This window comes from Caloenas nicobarica, chromosome 1 (genome assembly GCF_036013445.1).
Source record: "Caloenas nicobarica isolate bCalNic1 chromosome 1, bCalNic1.hap1, whole genome shotgun sequence".
NCBI classification, from domain to species: Eukaryota; Metazoa; Chordata; class Aves; order Columbiformes; family Columbidae; genus Caloenas; species Caloenas nicobarica.
The window spans coordinates 52,726,768-52,744,858 of record NC_088245.1 but is presented as its reverse complement, the minus strand read 5'-3'; the positions used below and the strand labels follow the sequence as shown (position 1 = coordinate 52,744,858).

At 35.9% G+C, this 18,091-nt stretch overlaps 1 protein-coding gene across 1 annotated transcript in view; it reads left to right on the top strand.

Annotated features, from left to right (window-relative positions):
- TMTC2 (transmembrane O-mannosyltransferase targeting cadherins 2) overlaps positions 1-18,091 on the top strand; it is a 255,769-nt gene that overhangs the window by 216,119 nt on the left and 21,559 nt on the right. The window contains exons 10-11 of the mRNA XM_065639501.1: positions 7,799-7,913; positions 15,034-15,097. Of these exons, the coding sequence (XP_065495573.1) occupies positions 7,799-7,913; positions 15,034-15,097 (179 nt within the window). The remainder of the gene's footprint in view (positions 1-7,798; positions 7,914-15,033; positions 15,098-18,091) is intronic.

Here is an 18,091-nt window from a genome sequence, read left to right as displayed (position 1 = left end):
ACCTTTCTGCTACAAGAACTCTCTCCAACAACTTTGATTTTAGAAAATCTTCAGTTACTATTAACACAGACAATATTTCTTACTTCCAAACTGAAATTGAACAAGAATATACCACAAACTGAACTGTTCCAAAAAGACTAATTTGAAGTCTTGTTTGCAGTTTTCTTGGCAGCTGTGAAAAAAGAGCGTACAAAGGCATATGTACATAAAGTGTCAAGTCCTTTTGGTTGCTCTCTATGCTGTTGCTACCATACAACATTAAAAAAGTATTATTGCAAAGTACTATAATAATAACTTATTCCAAACTCTCTTTAGAGCCAATCACTTGTGTGGAATGCAGTGGAGTATTTCCAAACAAGCTAGGTCACCAACCTTAAATCCTGTGGAATTTCCATGGTTCTGGCTCTTCCCTTGAGTTTATCCTTAAATCCAGTCATTCTGACATCCCAAATACATGGTTGACTCTGCTTCCTCAGCACAGATTGCACAATATACTAGACTGCTCAAGAGATGTGGTATAGAAATTGTAGATCAGAGACAGGGCTAGAAATAAGGCTTTATGCTTCTTTCATGTTACCAAAATGTGAGGTTTCTGCAGAGACTGAAAAAGCCCGTCGCTTTCCTAACACCCAAAGACTTCTTTGTTAAAGATCATGTGTTTTAACCTGTAAGTGCTATCTCATTATGAGGATTTTTGAAGAAATAGCATGGAGTTGCTACAAAAGTGCAACTGGAGACTTCTTTCCCATCCAGATTTCAGTTTTCCAAACCTTATACATCCCCAGGTGTCTTGGGAATGACATAGGATTCAGAATCTTGCGTAGTATTGTAAAACATGAGCTCCTCTGTATTATATGTTTTCATCATTAATCTTGTATTTTAGTGAGAGCTTCCAGTGATCCAGGTGTGGTCACAAGTTCAGTCATGGAGTCCCAAAGGCTTGCAACGTAATTTATTCTCTCTTATCACTGGTTGAGCTCTGGATGATATCCAATGGTATATTTAGCACAACGGCAATAGATAAGCTTTTCAGACGAAGAAAAAGGCTAATAAGAAAGATTTTTCTAAGCCAGTGCACGTATTGATGTTGCAGCACCCACTGGCTTGCATAGTCTTTCTATACATTTTATTTTCATGGAATAATCTTCTCAATGGGAACCAGTTCAGAGGATAAACTCCCCCGAAGCCCTTACAGGAAGAAAGCCAGAAAACAGCTTTGGGTAAAGATGGAATGGGATATAAGGAACAGTAAAATAAACTAGAAAGCTGCTACCATCTAGGTGATCCTGATGTGAGTTCTCTTTGCTTCCCCTGTCACATCCTACACATCCAGCAAGAAATTGTCTTAACAGGCCTGGAAAGCAGGATCTTTAAGCAAACATTCCCTTGCTGTGGGAACTGCTCATTCACAGCCAATGAATCTGTTTTGAAACTCTTAAAGGAAACAAGTACATTAGGTCATGTCTGTTGACTTGGCATCTTGCAACATTGATTCATCACCTGAAAAGCTTTGGAAATCAACTCAGAGGCATGGTCTGTCTTCTCATTTCTTCCACAGAATGCTGTTGAAATTTTCCATTCAGAAATCTCTGGTTGCATCTGCTCTTTTGCTCTGCATTGCCACAGCAGAGTTGATGGTGACTTCAGTGGCAGTTCTGCTCATGCCAGTGAGGATGTCATTCAGTTCTCAAGACATAACCTTGTAGCCTTGCCGTGTGCTTCAAAGACACAGTGCATTGGGTCAGCTGGAACCCCATCCCTATTTTGGTTTTTGTTGAAACTTGAAATTCTTTGGATGTACCAATAAATATTCAGCTTTAAATCCTTAATGTTGAATGTGTCAAAAGAACTTCTGGTGAAGTTTATTATAAACAGATTTGACAGTTTGATCTATGGTCTTGATAGATCCACTTTTCATGTTAATTAAGTTGCTGCCATGGAAGGAGAAAACTATTTTGAAGAGGATAACATGCAGAAGACTTGGCGATAAACGTGTATTAAAAGAAGCAAATGCTAACTATTCTCTATTTTGTTGGGATTAGAAGTTTTTTCCTTCTTATTCAGGAGGCAGTTTACTTGGTTTTGCTTGGATTACTGAAGATGTTGGGACAAGAGTGTAAGTTGTTGAAGTTTGAGTAAGAGAACATTCTCTCATTCAGAGAACATTAAAAATGGTTCTTTTTAAAAGCAGCAGTAGCAAGACGAGCTATTTCAGAAACCCACCTTTTTTCTGGTACAAAGTACCTTTGAATGTTTGCCAGCAAGCAAAAGAGAGAGAACATCTCAATTAAAGAAAGATTGCTGCAACTTGCACTTTTATCTAGTAAAATAAAAGCTTGTAGTCCCTATAGGGAATAGTCGAGCCCATTCTAGAGGAAGGCACTAATGCCTTTGTGCTCCAAACATGAAAGATTGTTACGCACCGGCATATCCCAACCAATTAATACCTTTCACATTACAGTAAAGCAGCAGAACTACCAATTCAGACGTATGGCTTTCAAACTGGTGTTGGCACGTGTCTTAAAATGCTTAACACATGTTTGTGATCATTTTAGAGAGACAATTAACAGGATAGATACAGGACAGAGACCTGTATGCTTTCTTCTCTGTGGATTAATATTTCTTAAAAGTTTTGTCAAAAGATGAAAATAAGTTGGAGGTTTTTTAAGCTCCTAGGAACTGGATTTTTGTTGTTGTTGTTGTGTAAATTACAGATATACTTTTATTTTTCAGTAGATTGCATATATTGCCTCAAAATATTTTGGTCAAATATAGACTCAAAAACACTTGACAATTTGCAAGAAAAAGTAAGTTTGAACAAGGGCGTAGGTACGGAATTCTTCAGCTTTTATACTGTTTCTGATGCTTAGATATCTTCGTTTAGGGAAAAATGAGTAAAAAAATAGTGAAGTAATGAATCAGTTCTCTGCTGTCGAAGGTCTTTAAGGACTCTTGGCTACACATTTACATGCAGCTCTGTGCTGTTTAGAAAGAAAGGTGGAAACATATGTTTAAAAAAGTAGTATTCCAGGCTAAGAACAGTGTTCTTGATGATCACACTTGAACCTGGACTGTGGGTTTCCCACTCCTGTTCTAGAAGACTAGTAATGAGAAATATGCTTTCCTTGAAGAAGGAAAATCTGGGATTCAGAGCTTCGAGAAAACTGTTTTCTCAAAAGCTCATTCTGATTCCAAAAAACAATCAGGCTACCATAATTTATGTTGTTGGCAAGAGTCAGAGTCATGACACCTGCAATAAAAAAATCTCTGTATGTGATATTGGGCAGCGTCTCATAAATCATGCAGTTTGCCAGCTACCTGTCAAGACGAGAAAATCCTGCATGTAAATTTAGACCCACACAAGTGGTTCCTGGATCGAGGGGCTTGTGGATCAGACCTTCCCATCCACCTTCAACACCTTGCCAATATTCTGCCCTGCTAGTGCTCTTCTCTTGGGAAAACATGTCTTTATGGCTTTGACAGGAAAAGTTCAGGAGTCTGCTTTTTAATGAAGAAAGTGCAGCAGTAAACAGCCAATTCAGTTCATTCTTGTATGAATTTAATACATCATATTAAAAGGAACAGTGACTAATGTTTTCAAAATGGGATACCTCTTACTTACGCACCTTAAATTATGTTTAGAAGTTTGAATACAATTAGTCTGCCTTTCAGGAGAACCTGGCAAATCAGTTCTCAACTGATAGTTTCCACCTTGTGCTGGGTCTGACTGGGACAGAGTTAAATTTCTTCATAGCAGCCTGGATGATGCTGTGTTTTGGATTTGTGGCTAAACCAGCCTTGATAACATACCAGTGTTTTGGCGGTTGCTGAACAGTGTCAAGGCTTTTTCTTCTATCCCACTCTGTCCCCTCAGCGAGTAGGCTGGGGATGAGCAGGTGATTGGGAGGGGGCACAGCTTGGACAGCTGACCCTAGCTGGCCAAAGTGATATATTAGTCCGTATAACGTCATGTTGAGCAATAAAAACTGGGGTAGAGGAGGAAGAGGGATTTTGGCTTCTGCAGTGACCTCTGTTTGGAGACCGGCTGGGCATTGGTCTACATGTAAGAAGTGGTGAGCAATTTCCTTCATTTTGCTGGTTTTGTTGTTGGGGTTATTTGTTTGTTTGTAGATTTTTTGTTTGTTTATTTTGTTTGTTTGTTTCTTTTCTTCTTTCCTTCATCTATTAAACTATCTTTATATTGACCCACAAGTTTTCTTGCTTTTGTTCTTCCTATTTTCTCTCCCCATCCTGGTGGGGCGGGGAGAATAAGTGGCTGCATGAGTGCTTGGATGCTGGCAGGGGTGGGACAACTCACCGCACACCTGTATGCTCAGGAGGTATTGACTTTTTCACTAGATTGAGAACGTAGCAGTCAATTATATTTATAGCCCATCCAATTAAGGGGATGCTTAATCAGCAGCCTCTGGTTAAATCACTTCTGCTCAGGCAATGAGTAAGGCAATTACGGAGTGTTCCCCTCTCCTGTTTGCAGACAGTATTCTGTGAGGGTTTGGGTGTAAAGAATGCTACAGTTGGTTTTAGAAGGGTGCTGTGTATCATCTGCTGCCGACCCCCTCAGCATGAGTTATTGCCACTGTTATTGCCACCTTTAGTGCAGGGGAGAGACATGATTATGGTAATACACAGTCCTAGAATTTTCTTTTCTGGAAAACTAGAACTGGCTGGTGTCATGCAGTACTGACAATTGGTTTTAGTTAACTTTGGTAATCCTGTAATAAAGATAATCCTTTAATATATTATAAAAAATAATAATCCTATAATAAAAACATGTTTTAGAGACTCAGTAGTAAATGGAGAGCAAACTCTGCTTTTAACAATTTAAAACATTAGTTTAGAGTCATTGCTGACATTTTTCATGTGTCCATGTAGACTAATGTAACATATGCAACCAAAGTTCTAGAAAAATAATTAATAAAAACAAGCTTTTAACTAAAGCATATAGCAGTGCACTTGCTTTTACATAAATATATATAATGTTCTACTGTTCCAAATTAGACTTCTTGTAGAAATCTAAAGCATGTGTACATTTCATAGTATATTCAGTATATGTGGGTCTTATAGACCTCTTAGAGACCTAAGAGTTAACAGAGTGTTTTGCTTAAGAGCACCAGTAAACCACTAGTATTGGTTTGAAATGGTTTCCAATAATGTTATATTTTTAGAAATTATGTCGATGAAGTGCAAGGATTTTAGTGTTTAATAAAATGAATCTGAAGTCAGGAAATTGGTTGATTATGTCACATGAAGTAGAATGTATCAGTTACATTTTATTACATTAGGCATAGTTATAAATATACATAAGACTATATCTCTGTTGAGCTGCAGCGTTAAACATTTCATACAGAAAACTAAAGTATGTTTCTAAAGATTTGTCTCTAAAAATCCTTGAGTAATTTTTATTTAAAACAATAATGGCAGGTTTTGTCCCTTTACAGAACCAATCTTCATGACCAGTTGATATTATTTTTAAATTCTAAGCTGCAAAATATTTTTTCCCAAATTAAGTATATAATTTTTTGAGAATGATCTTGAATGGTCATCATGTCTTGAAATCTAAAACGTTATGTCTTCTTTCTTCCCCCTGGCTAGATGTATCAGTAGTACATCCAGTTCCCAGGGTTTCATTCTGCTAATCTAGTATTAATACTTCCATTAAGAGAAGAACCCTAATGTTAACAGTTTAAGGCTGATTTGTTTTAACATGGAGGTAAAGATTAGGGATACTCTTTCCGTTCATTTGTTGGAAGCGAATTGGAATACTAGTTGCTCAAGCTTTTTTCAAACATTTCTCTTTAAAGAAAATAGGAATCCAGCCCAAATCAAGAGACACGAACTGCCTTGTTGTAGTTGATAGATTTACTTGTCTGAGAGCTTTCAGATTAATATCTGAGTTTGTCCTGCTATATGTATGGCATACCCTGTTGTAGGACTCCCCTCCAAAAAAGCAAACTTGTAGATTTTCTCAATGTTTTTTTCCCTTCATAAGAAACTTCCGTTAATGGGTCAAGTGATGGTTTCTTATACTGAAGACAAATTAATTTCTTATGATCCAAACTGCTTTCGTATGTTTTCTTTTAATGTTTGTATTTCATTTTATTTAGTTAGTTAGTTATTGTGCTGTGTGATAAAGCCTTTTTGGAAATTATTTTTTTTCTGGAAACAGTGAACACAAAGCATCATAATGCATGAAAGGATGGAACATATTAGAGTGTGGATGTAACTAAAGCAAGCAAGCCTTATGCTATGAATGTGGAAAGGTACCTGAATGTTTTTCCAAGACTTTTTGCAGGTCCGAATAACTAAGATATAGGTGACTGTTGGAATAAATAATCTTCCATCTCTTGCTAAGCTGAAATGTATCCCCAGAGTAAGGAAAAACAAAACCAAAACCAAACCAAAAACAAACCAACCAAAACAACAAACCAACCAACCAAATAAAAAAACTAGGAAAGGTGTCTTTCATCACTTTTTGTACGAGATAATTCCTTCTGCAAATGTGTTCATTGTACAAAAGCATCACTGGATTCACTGTGCCCCTATAGACCCAGCTAGCTCAGGTTAAGTGGATTTTCTGCATAAGCATATAATGAGCATGTAAGTAACAGGGAATATATGAGGAGAGGAGGCAAGAAAAAAAGAAAATCCCTTGCCATGAGGGGGAAGAATTTGTTCCTGGCATATTGTTCCTGAAGAGGCTTGTGGCCAGTGACGGCTTGGTGGACTTTTGGTTGAGTGATCTTTACAAAGTAAGATAAAAAAGGAAGTATGGAATGCCGGAATGTGTAATCACCATACTTTATTTTCCAAATACAAAGTTACGTAGATGCAGTCTAGATGGCTGAAACCCTTTGAAATCTCCTTGATCCAAAAATAACACGTTTTTTTTAAATTGGGTGTGAAAAAATCATTAGAAGAAGAGAAATAAGGTGGTTTAAGTACCTTCCAAAGTGTTTGGGTTTTTTTCCTCTTCTTCAAAGGAAAACTCATTTTTATAGAATTCTCTTAGATATTGTAAGTTTTGTTTTGAAACTACTGTTAAACTACTCTAGTTAAAGTTTGGTTAATGCTAAATTATTCATGGTTTTCAGTTTTAACTTGGTTTAATGATTATGACAATGTCGTTTGTAAAAATTCAGTCACTTGATTTTAGCCATCTTCTATTTTTTTACGTGAAAGGTAAGGATCATGTAGGAAACTCATAAAAAGCTGTCTATTGCCTCTTAGTGTTGCTGAAACGTGATGAAATACCTGTTCATGGAGGTATACATATATAAAACCCGTTTAAAGTGAAGTATCATTTATAATTCTACAGCTGAAAAAATACATTTGCATATATATATAAAAATATATATTTTTATGTGATTTTGAGATATGCCTCTTAAAATGGGAATGTATTTCATTCGTAGATGTTATTTTATTTTATTTGTTTTGAGGAAGTGAAGATTAGTGTATAGGTAGAAGAGCAAGTTCTTAAGTGGCAGGCTTCTCAGGGACTGGGAGCTTCTTGATGGTTGAGTTTTTCCTGTATTGTTCCCACTATTCATAAATACATTCTGCAAATATTGCAGTTAGTTATTACCTGCTATATTTATTGCATATTTTTCTCTATATACTACATTTTAAGGATATTGAAATACAGAGCAGATCAACAAATGACAAAATATTGAATCTGATTTTTTTTTTTTCCTCTGTGATTCTTTTCCCTAACTATATTGTCTGAAGTATTATCCATCAGTTGTTTTCTGTGGGCTCACATTCACATGCTTCATTGCAGGTCAGTTCCTCCTAGAAGAATCTCGCCTCATAGAAGCAGCTGAAATGGCAAAAAAGGCAGCTGAACTTGATAATACAGAATTTGATGTCGTTTTCAATGCAGCCCATATGCTCAGGTTAGTGCTTTTACATCTGCTTTACATGAATCTCCTCCCTTCTTTTGGAAGAAAAAAGTCTTCACAGCCTTTGCTTACACAGAATTCCTTTTAAAGCCCAGCAATTCTTTTGAATAAATCAATATTAATAAGATAAAAAGAATTGGAGTGGAACTGTCACAGGATTTAGCAATTTCTATTTCTAATATTCTGTGCATTATCTCATAATTTCTTACCTTTAAAACTTCTGTTGTTCACAAGCAGGTAATCCTTTTTGCTTGCATACAAGAACATATAAGAACCTTCTGGAGGTTTTACTTTGACCTGATTTTTAAAAATTTAGGATGCATAGCGACTGCAAATAATAGACCATATTTCTGATCTGGCTGTAACTAGAGAATATTGAAAATATCACGTTTTATCTTAATATCATTAGGGAACACTAAGATAATTAGAAATCCAAATATTCCCAGGCTAATGATAACTTTGAGACTCATGGGAGCACTTAATGATATTATCAGAATCTGCGATTTAAAATGTAGTCTCACATGTAATTCTGCTGTCCTGTCTGAATTGAATAAAATTTTGGACTTCTTTTTTTCCTCTTAAATCTGGCAGACGTGGGTATTCAGTTACATTAAGCTTCTGCCTGAACATTATCATTAAACTCTCATTACTGCAAGAGGTATCCTCCATGCTTGTTTCTAGGATAACTATCTAATTATTGTGTATTGTCCACTTAACAGCCATAAGGATACTTGATTTCATTTGGATTATGTCTATGCTTAGAAAATGCATGCAAAAGGAAAAAAAAATACGCTTCATTAGCACAAACCAGTTATTTCTCTGATGAAAATTATCTCACTCGGCTGTTTATACTTCTAACTTTTAGAACACAAAATGAAAGGAAAAGAAAATGGTATTAAAGAGAAGGTAGAACCAGCTTCAGCCAAGGGACTCAGGTTTTAGAATGAAGGATTCTATACCAGGATTTTGAAATAGGCCCCAAAACACCCTTTGAGAAAGAACTCTTGCTACTTGTAGATTAGAAAGAAAACCAAGAAAAATGGTTCACTGGTAAACAATAATTTGACCTGCCACAGGTGTATGAGCTGTTTTAAGGATCTGTTCTTTCCCCCTGATTATTTTCTGAATGATAAATCTCAAGACAGAATTCAGTAATTTGAAACATTTACATTAATTAAACTAATTCACAGAGAGAAGCAGAGCAAGTTAGGCATGAAGGCTTAATCCAGAAGGGTATAGGTTGTGTCAGACTCCTGATTTCGGTGAGCGTGTTGTGGAATATGATTTAGCAGTGTGATTTTTTTGTGGGTATTTTAAAATGTGGTGGTGTCAATCAATACTATTTTGCAAATAGGTTTAATAAATCTCTTACTTTCTCTGTGACCACTGAGTTAGGCATTCCCAGGCGTTGAAGGCACATGTTTTTACATTGGGATGTAAGTATTTTTTCACTCTCAGAGCTGTGCTGCTGTACTGTAGGTGCATCAGCTATGGTCACCCTGCTTGATCTGGTTGGGAGTGGGCACTTTTTGGGAGGAGTTTTGACCAGCACTGAGCTCAGTGACACTGAACTGCATTCTCTATTTTAGCTGTAAGCACAAAACAGGACTTCTAAAAATAAAGAAAACCCACCAAACCAAAACCCTTAAAAACAAAACCAAAAAAGTCCTGGTGGTTTAGTTTAGTTAGAATCCAACTGTGCTCCTTTGGGATACCCAGTTGGTCTAATTTTTCACTTAAATACTTGACTTTCTTTGTGGAAGATCATAATGTCTTCCTAATATTCTCTGGGAGTCTCAAGTGGTCTGGAGGATTTAGCAAGAGTCAGGGTGACAAAGTTAAATTCAGTGCTGCCAACTTTTTGCTTAAAACTGTGTGTGTTATGATCTGGCTGATTTTTTTTGTGATTCTGTTGCCTGCGTTTGTTCACTGCTTTTCTTAGCAGTTTATTTATTCATATATTTATGTATAAATATTTATATATTTTATATATTGCTTACATAATAGCAGCTGGACAAGGGGAATGTGCATTCGTACATTAGAAGAGGGCAGCTACAAATCCATCATGAGTCTGTGGGACTTCAGAAGAAGCTGATTTTCAGGATATTTAGAATGATGGAGAGCTGAGGTGATTCCAAGAGGAAAGCTGATACCAAGATACAAAGGAGGAAGGAAAGAAGGGAGTACTCAGACTGACATAGAGTGACACAGCTAGAAACTGTGGGTGCTAAAGATAGTCATAAATGAAAGGCTGAAACAATTAAATAGTTCCATGTAGGTGACCAAATGCTCTTTCGGTACCATAGAGAGCTATAAAAATGGACTGGTGAGAATTTTGAATGGACTGCACAGCTGTGAGGTAGAAAATATATTATAGAAGTTCACAGGGCATGGAAGTGAATTGACTGTCAGGAGACAGAAGGGATACATTTTAAAGATGTGTTGTGGATTAAGAGACAGAAACTGATATTAATGTGGATGATGCAAAGTGTCCAAAGTGATTGGGAGGTAGTAACAGCAACTCAGATTTTTTTGTGTAAATTCTATTTTTTTTTTCCAGATCAAATACTCTACCTAGTCATGTCCTATTGAATTAGAAAGGTATCATCTTTCCCTTCTGTCACACTCCTGTTTCCACCATAACCCCAAGGAGTGTCATGAGATTCAGAAACCCGTAGACATTTCTTCAGAATTGCAGGCACATTCTTTCAAATTTAGGTTACAGCTGCTTTGAATGGAAAATGATCACAACATTCCATCCATGTCCAATTTATTTTCTACTCTAGTGCTAAAATATTTTCCTTTTTTAAATTCCATTTACTGAGAAGAAACGTTCACGTTAAAATGCAACCTAAATGAAAATGAACAAGTTTTGAAATTTTTGAACAAGGTACAGAGTGGAGTGTTTTTAAATTTGCAATAAAATTGTTACCTGTCTCCAGATGCAATAGCTGTTTTTTTATTGATAGCCATTCTTAGTTTAGCAGCCACAGGAAAGACATTTGCTTCTTCTGCCAGGTATTCGAAAACTGTTTACTTCCTCTCTTTTTGACTAAATCTGAAGCTGAAGTGGAGAAAAAAAATGACTTAGTTCTATTTTCATTACTGAAAGACCTCCCTGTTCCTAATTACACAAACATAGTTATTAATTTTTTGCCCAGATGACTTCTGTAGGATTCTGATAATGCAATGCTAGATGAATCAAGTCATCTGTAAGACGGGTGAGATGTGGGATGGATGTAATTAATTTCTTTGCAACAGTCTGGTAACTTTTAACGTGCATAGTATTTGCCTGTAAAATTTGTTTTCTCAACAAATTTGTTTTCCAGACAGCTTCATTCAAGGGTTATGTAGCTGTTTGGGTGGTTCTTCTTAAAACAGTGACTGGTCGTGTGTTTTACTTTTGTGGTATTTGCTGTGCTCTTGCCTACAGCCTCATTTTGAAGCCTTTCAGCAAAGTTAAATGTATTTTAATGGAATGTAGTGAAGCATATGTTTGCAATGCCATATGGTGGCTGTAGCTTCAGTGACTGAGTCATGTATTAGCAGTGCTCAGTTTCACTTTGTAGTTGTGTACTGAGGTGAGCTGCCATGAGATAGGTCTCCTGTGATCTAGGGGTGATTGCTTTGAGAATGAGGAATGGCAGGGTAGTGACACTGCCATGCTAATTAGAAACAGGAAAAGAGCTTTATGTTGTCTCCAAATAAAAACAAGCACAGGAAGAAGAGCTTTGCTTAAAAGCACATTTTGTTGGAATAATTGTTTTTTTCAGACTTCTGTAGGGCAGTGGATTGTTGTGGGAAACACTCATATTACATGATGTTGTAGCATGTTTATTGGCTATTTGATAACAGAAGTCTAAATTAAAGCAATGCTACATGACATGGTCTTAATTTTGCAGTGAATTTCTGTGAGAGTATTGTGGCTCTCCAAAGTGCATGGAGTGTAGTTGCTGGCACAGTCTCATGGGTGCCAGTTCACACTATGTTATTGCCTAAACAGATTTTACTCATTCTTTAAGTACTGTCCATGTGCTCTAATATATATATGGCTAAGCCTATTAATTGTGGTAAAACAAAAAATGCGGGTAAAGGGTTACATGCATGGAATCTGATCATGATTTTGTTGTGATACAAATTGGTCGATTAAGAATGCCAAGGATCAACATTCAGTATGCTAAAATAGCAATCTCTTTGAAGAAAACTTCCATATAGCTGGACTGATATCCATAATTTCACTTTAAAAAAATAACAGTTTGAAGCCTTATGCCAAGCAATGGGCAGGTTAAATATAACCCTTTCCCATTCTCATTTATGTGTCTAAACCAGTCAGTGTTGGTGTTGTTTGTCTCTGAAAGCAATATTTTATCCAGTGATCAACAAAAAGATTCAAAATGAAGCTGAATATAACTTGGTATCAGGAGAACCAAAGAGCAACGTGTTGTCAAGCACATTTACGAGGTGTCACTGGCAGTCAGCTGGAACAAAATAGAGGGAGCTGGTAGGTCTGGTGGCTCAGGTTAATGGATATGAGGGAATAAAAAGAGGACACATTTTTGTTCCTTAAAAGAAGATTGAATAGTAGGTGTTAATGGGCGAAATCAGATGTGTTTTCAAGGTCAGGCCTAGTGAAAAGATTTAAGATAGAGGTTGAAATATAGCTTCGTAACTATGAAAAGGAGTCTGTCTTCCAAAGGTCTCTTTCCTTCCTTTCTGTTTTATTATCAACATTGTATCTTATGTTTTACTCTAATGTGAATTATATTTCCTTTAGTAGTGTCCTTCCATTGTTTGACATTGATCCAGAGCTCTTTACCTCACAGTGGCATAGAGTTACTCCCATTTCCTACCTCTGTGCCTTTAATTTTTCTCAAGGGAAAGCCATACCAGGGCTTAGCATAATGAATTTCTAGTTTAGATTGACAGTGAAAATAGGAACCAGAATTCTGCTGTATCTCAACTAGAGGAACTGTTACTGAATGCCCCAGAAATGGAACTGGCATTTTCCTGACCAGATTAGTGTGGAGAACTATAAGTTCAAACTGATTTCTACTGGAGAATTAATGATCCATGTTTCAAGATGTATGTGTGGGAGGAAAGCAAGCCATGTGTTGCCACTGGGCTAAAAGGGGACAGGATTTTAATTTGTACCACGTTCACCTGCCAACACCACTATTTGGAGGGGAACTGTACCATCTGTATCTAACTGCTGGGTAAAGGCACCTTGTTTATCGTACAGAATTTCACCACGTTCAGAAATGCTTTGTTTTCTGACAGTTTTGTGCAAACAGGAAAAAAAAAATCTCTGTGACATGTTTCATTTTATGTGCCTTGTAGTAAATCCTGAAATTTGTAAATACGAGATTACTTTTTTTTTCAGTTATTTCAAGTGCTAATAATGCCCAGCACAAGTGATTCAAAATCATGTTAAGTGAATATTTTTAGACATTCAGTCATTTCTAACCACTACAACCACTGAGTGGATGATACATTTGCAAAGTAATTTAAAACAGTTAACAGGTATAAACCATGTTCTACTTGGCAAATTGTTAGTCAGGAAGTGGTTTCAGCTTGCATGTGAATTATGTGAGAGACTTCAAAGGGATTATCCTTCCTCCCTTTCTCCTCCCAAGACCAATAACTGTCAAAATGTGTTGATTTGGATTAATTGCCTATCGTATATTATGTGACAAATGTTTAAAATTTGGGTGGATGGGAACATAAAATTAGAACACAATTTGATCACTGAACAACAAAGCATGTAAAAGCTCATGTAATGAACAAGGTAAAATCTCCAGATACAAGTGCTCAGCTGATTGATACTCTTTGAACTAGTAACAGTTCTTGGAAGCAGAAGAAAAAGAAAACAACAACAAACCCCCCCAAAACCAACCAAACAAAAATAAGTTATCCTTGTTTTCTAATGGTTCCATTTTGTAACACAGAAGTGTATCTGTAATCATATAACAAACACAAATATGCTGAAGATTTCGTATCCTAACTCTTCTATGAAGGGACCTGACTTTAGCAGAAGATTTGTAGGCTGCCTGATAGTCCTCCTTGGTTGTTCTTATGTATTTACCATCTTTCTCATTATATGTATATCTTTAACTGATTTTTATTGAGCCAGTAGCCAAAATGAATAGTTGGAGGGAAATTATGAAGGTGGAGACAAAAGGAGCAGAGAGAAGAGATAAAGAGACAAAAATGTGTTTGGATTTCTTTGACAACATACTGCATTTCCATTTTAAGGCATTAAACTTAAAACTCGGGAGGAGAAATAAAAATTAAGCTACTACAAGAATGTAAATGCCATCTATATGAGAAAGGAAAAGAAAAAGAGCTGAGCCAAAAGTGCTTCAGGTACCCAGAAACTCATCTTATTCCCCTGAAATGTGAGATCTAAGTTTCAATCCCCTCTTAAACTGATACGAGTAAATGTTGAAATCAGAACTCTATTTTCTGAATTAATTCCCTGAATCATGGAAACCTGTTCATGAGAAATCATTGTATTCTCTGATTTTAATGTGGTTTGTTGTTTGTTGTTGTTTTGTTTTGGTTTTTGTTTTGCTTTGATTTGGTTTTGTTTATTTGGGGTTTTTGGGGGTTGTGGTGTTTTTGGTTTTGGTGGGTTTTTTTGGTTTGGTTTTTTTGGGGTTTTTTTGTGGGTTTTTTTTCTGGAATGATAGTGTTCTTTGGGAGGCATAAAGAAAGGAACTGCATCATTGTATAATCTACAGCTTTATATTTCACTGTTAAAGTATGGCCAATTACAAAGAACAAGTCAGTTTTTCCTCTAGTGAAGACTGGTATGTCTCTGGTTTTGCCTCAAGGGAGTGTTTTGCCTTCTGCATTTCTCTCCAGTGTGTACCAATACCATTTCAGAACTAAAAAGAAAATAAGGTACACAAAGAGAATTTGTGATAATGGACATTCCGAACTACAAAAAAATCTTTTAGATTGACATTATTTTGTGAATTTGGTAGGGTAATATCTTTAAACAGTGGGGAGTAGTTCTAATCTTTCATTTTTAGCTATGCTTCTTTAGGTATGATTTATTTTTTAACCCAAGGAAACTGAGGTGTAACTGTATTGTTGTTTTCTGTCCTGGCAGACAAGCCAGTCTCAATGAAGAAGCTGAGAAGTATTATGAAATGGCAGCAGGATTAAGACCTAATGTAAGTACCTTCTTAATTATATCTATTACTTAAGTTGATGAACATGCTATAGAGCTGAAACCTTTGTGTCAAGGAGAAACTTCTTGCAGGAGCATTTGATTTCTCAGCCTATGTTATATATGTTCTTTCAATGGTTAATTATTGGATGGTCAGATAAAGCTGTTAGTTTGTCAAACCAATCACTACACTTTCAGGTTACCTCAGTGAAGTGTTCTAGCAACAAGTCGTACTTGGCTAACATCTCTAGATTTAGATTTATTTATCTACCTTTAAATATGTTAAGTTTGGAAAGCTCTCCTAATTCCATCTATTTTCACTAGTAAAACAGAATGAAAGGCTATACTGTGATGCACTGTTTAAGGCATTTTAAATAATACATTTATGCGTTTTCCTCAATCATGAACTTCTGGCAAACATTGTTTTTCTACATACTTAGAGATTATTTTACCTCGGAGGTATTAACCTCGGAGGTTGTTGTATATTGGCAAAGAAATGCTTATTCCTTGAAGTAGAAATGTGTAAGAGTTTGTGGTAGACCCTTTTTAAACAGAAAAGCTTGTTTCAAATCTTATTGCATCAGGAACTAAAGAAATAAATTTTTTTTTTTACCATTTTTTACTCAATGTTTTATTTTTTTTTCAATTACCCTCACATTCCCTGAAAAAACACTCATGAATATAAATAGAGCAGAATGTATTTTAAATACTTAATACTTTGTCTATGCTATAAATCAAATCTAGAACATGTTCCTGTCACGGAAGACAATAGCGCCAATTTTGAGGATACAAGCTAGCAACTTCAGTCAAAAAGAAAAAGAAAAAATACAATTAAAAATAATATACACTTAAAATGACAGAATTTTCAGACCAAAGAATCAAAAGCAACACCAGCTAAAACTCAAAACAAGCTAAGAAAATATAATCCAAAAAACCACAAATAACTTATTAATATAAAATTACACACTTTCACACCATCTCTTAAAAAAACCTGTCCAAAATCTATGTATTTCTTTAACTCATACTTTGTGAGATAACAATTTAGACTTTATGATTCCTTATGCTTTCAGATGCAAGACTTTGTTTTGTCTGAGTGATTTTGTTTTGTCTGAGAGTCTGATACCTTAATGTTGAAAGAATTCCCTCAGTCACCTCAAAGTTGGTACAGTTCTTCTCTTTTCTGTGGTTCATAGTACTCTCAAAATATTTCTCAGAAACATATTTATTCTTATATAATCATATGATTGTATGCATGAGGTTGCACAGAGATCTTTGGAAGTAACTGAGAGCTTCTAGTTCATGGCAGTGGTACTATAGAAATTAGATATTTCTAGGTATTGCTGACAAGCTGTACATGTTAAGACTAAAGTATCCTTTTTGCAGGATAAGATCATCAAAACAGTTCATTATAGCAAGTTGCTTCTATCTTTGATTAGTTTAAGTTAAAATCTAATATGTATTGCTGTTCAGCTTTTTTTTAAGAGATAATTTCACTTTTATGTTCAAGATGATAAAGTTTAACTTTCTAGCTAAGCATAATATGCATATGGTTCATGACTTCTACAAAATATTTTAATGATTCAGAGTGAGAAAGTTGTATCCATTTTCACTGCCAGCATCAACTGTCTGACGACTGTACAAGGGCAATCTGTCAAGAATGAAAATATAAACAGAAGTAGTCATGCATATCTTTTTTTCTTATAACTACTTCTCAAATTTAACATAATTGTTTTGGAGCAGGAGGAAAAGAAGCCACTCAAGGAAATTTTCTGGGTAGTAAGCAATACAATGCAGACATGGTAAGACAGAAGCTCCCAATCTTTCCAAAGGACTATGGAATGCAAATTAGTGAAATCCTGTGTACCTCGTACCTACATCTGTACTCATAAATTAAATGTGTCCAGGACGATTCTCTAGTGTTGATCCACTCAGCTGCTCTGAGTGTGGCCAGGTACTTTCTCAGAGACTGCACTGGCTCAGTCCAGAGCTGTGTAGGAACCGTCCTCACAACTTGAAAATGTCCACAGTTTAATTTATTATTTTGGATATGGCATGTGTATCCTCTCACCACCTTATGAATATGAAGGATCAGCAAGATTATCTTAGTCAAGATGCTGAAGAAGTATCCTTAAGCAAAATATAGTGCTGAAGGATTTTAATTCTTTTGTATCCATCACTAATGATCTAGAGACATTTCTCTGTAAAAAATTCACAATACTAGATGTAGGAATGTTACGTAACAAACAGATGCATGCATACATACAGTTCCATATATATGCACATATCTATATGTATATTTGTGTGCACCTGTTTAATGTTACTTGCTAAGAGATGTTCCCAAATTCCCACTCAGCGGATCAGCCTTGTTCCTGGAACAATTAAGTGCTAAAAGCATCTGTTTAACAAGAACCTCCTTCTGGTGCTTGAGATGGTACCTATTTACATTAGCGAATTTTAGATTGAGATCCCAAGTAAATTGGCTCTCTGCTTTTTTTTCAGCACGATTATGGGGTTTTTTTCTTTTTTCTCCTGTGGTTCTGCAATCACTGCTCCAGATCCCAAGCTGAAGATTCATTTCTCTGTTAACAACTCCTTTCTCACTCACTGTACCAAGACAACTAAATTATCAGTTATTCCTTAGAATTAGGTCCATGCCTAGCTCCTGAGAGATTTTCAGCTAGTTCAGCCTGAAGCAAAACTCAGATTTCCATTCTCTTGCATCCAGTTCTTTACAAATATTATGCATTGGGTAATATGTCTAGTATCACTGCTATAAAATACCACCCTTAGCAGCAATAAGTGATGTTGTTAATACCACAAATTCAGTCTTTTACTGATTGTTAGTGAATTTCTATGCTCGTTGATCTTTCTTGACAGAATTTTGTTCTTGGCATTCTTGCTTTGTTTTCCTTTTGGATCCCTTTCTTTGGTTTCTCAACTGTTCCTCTTGCTTTAGAAGTGAAGCAATACTTCAGACACAATACTTCTTTTATTTCAG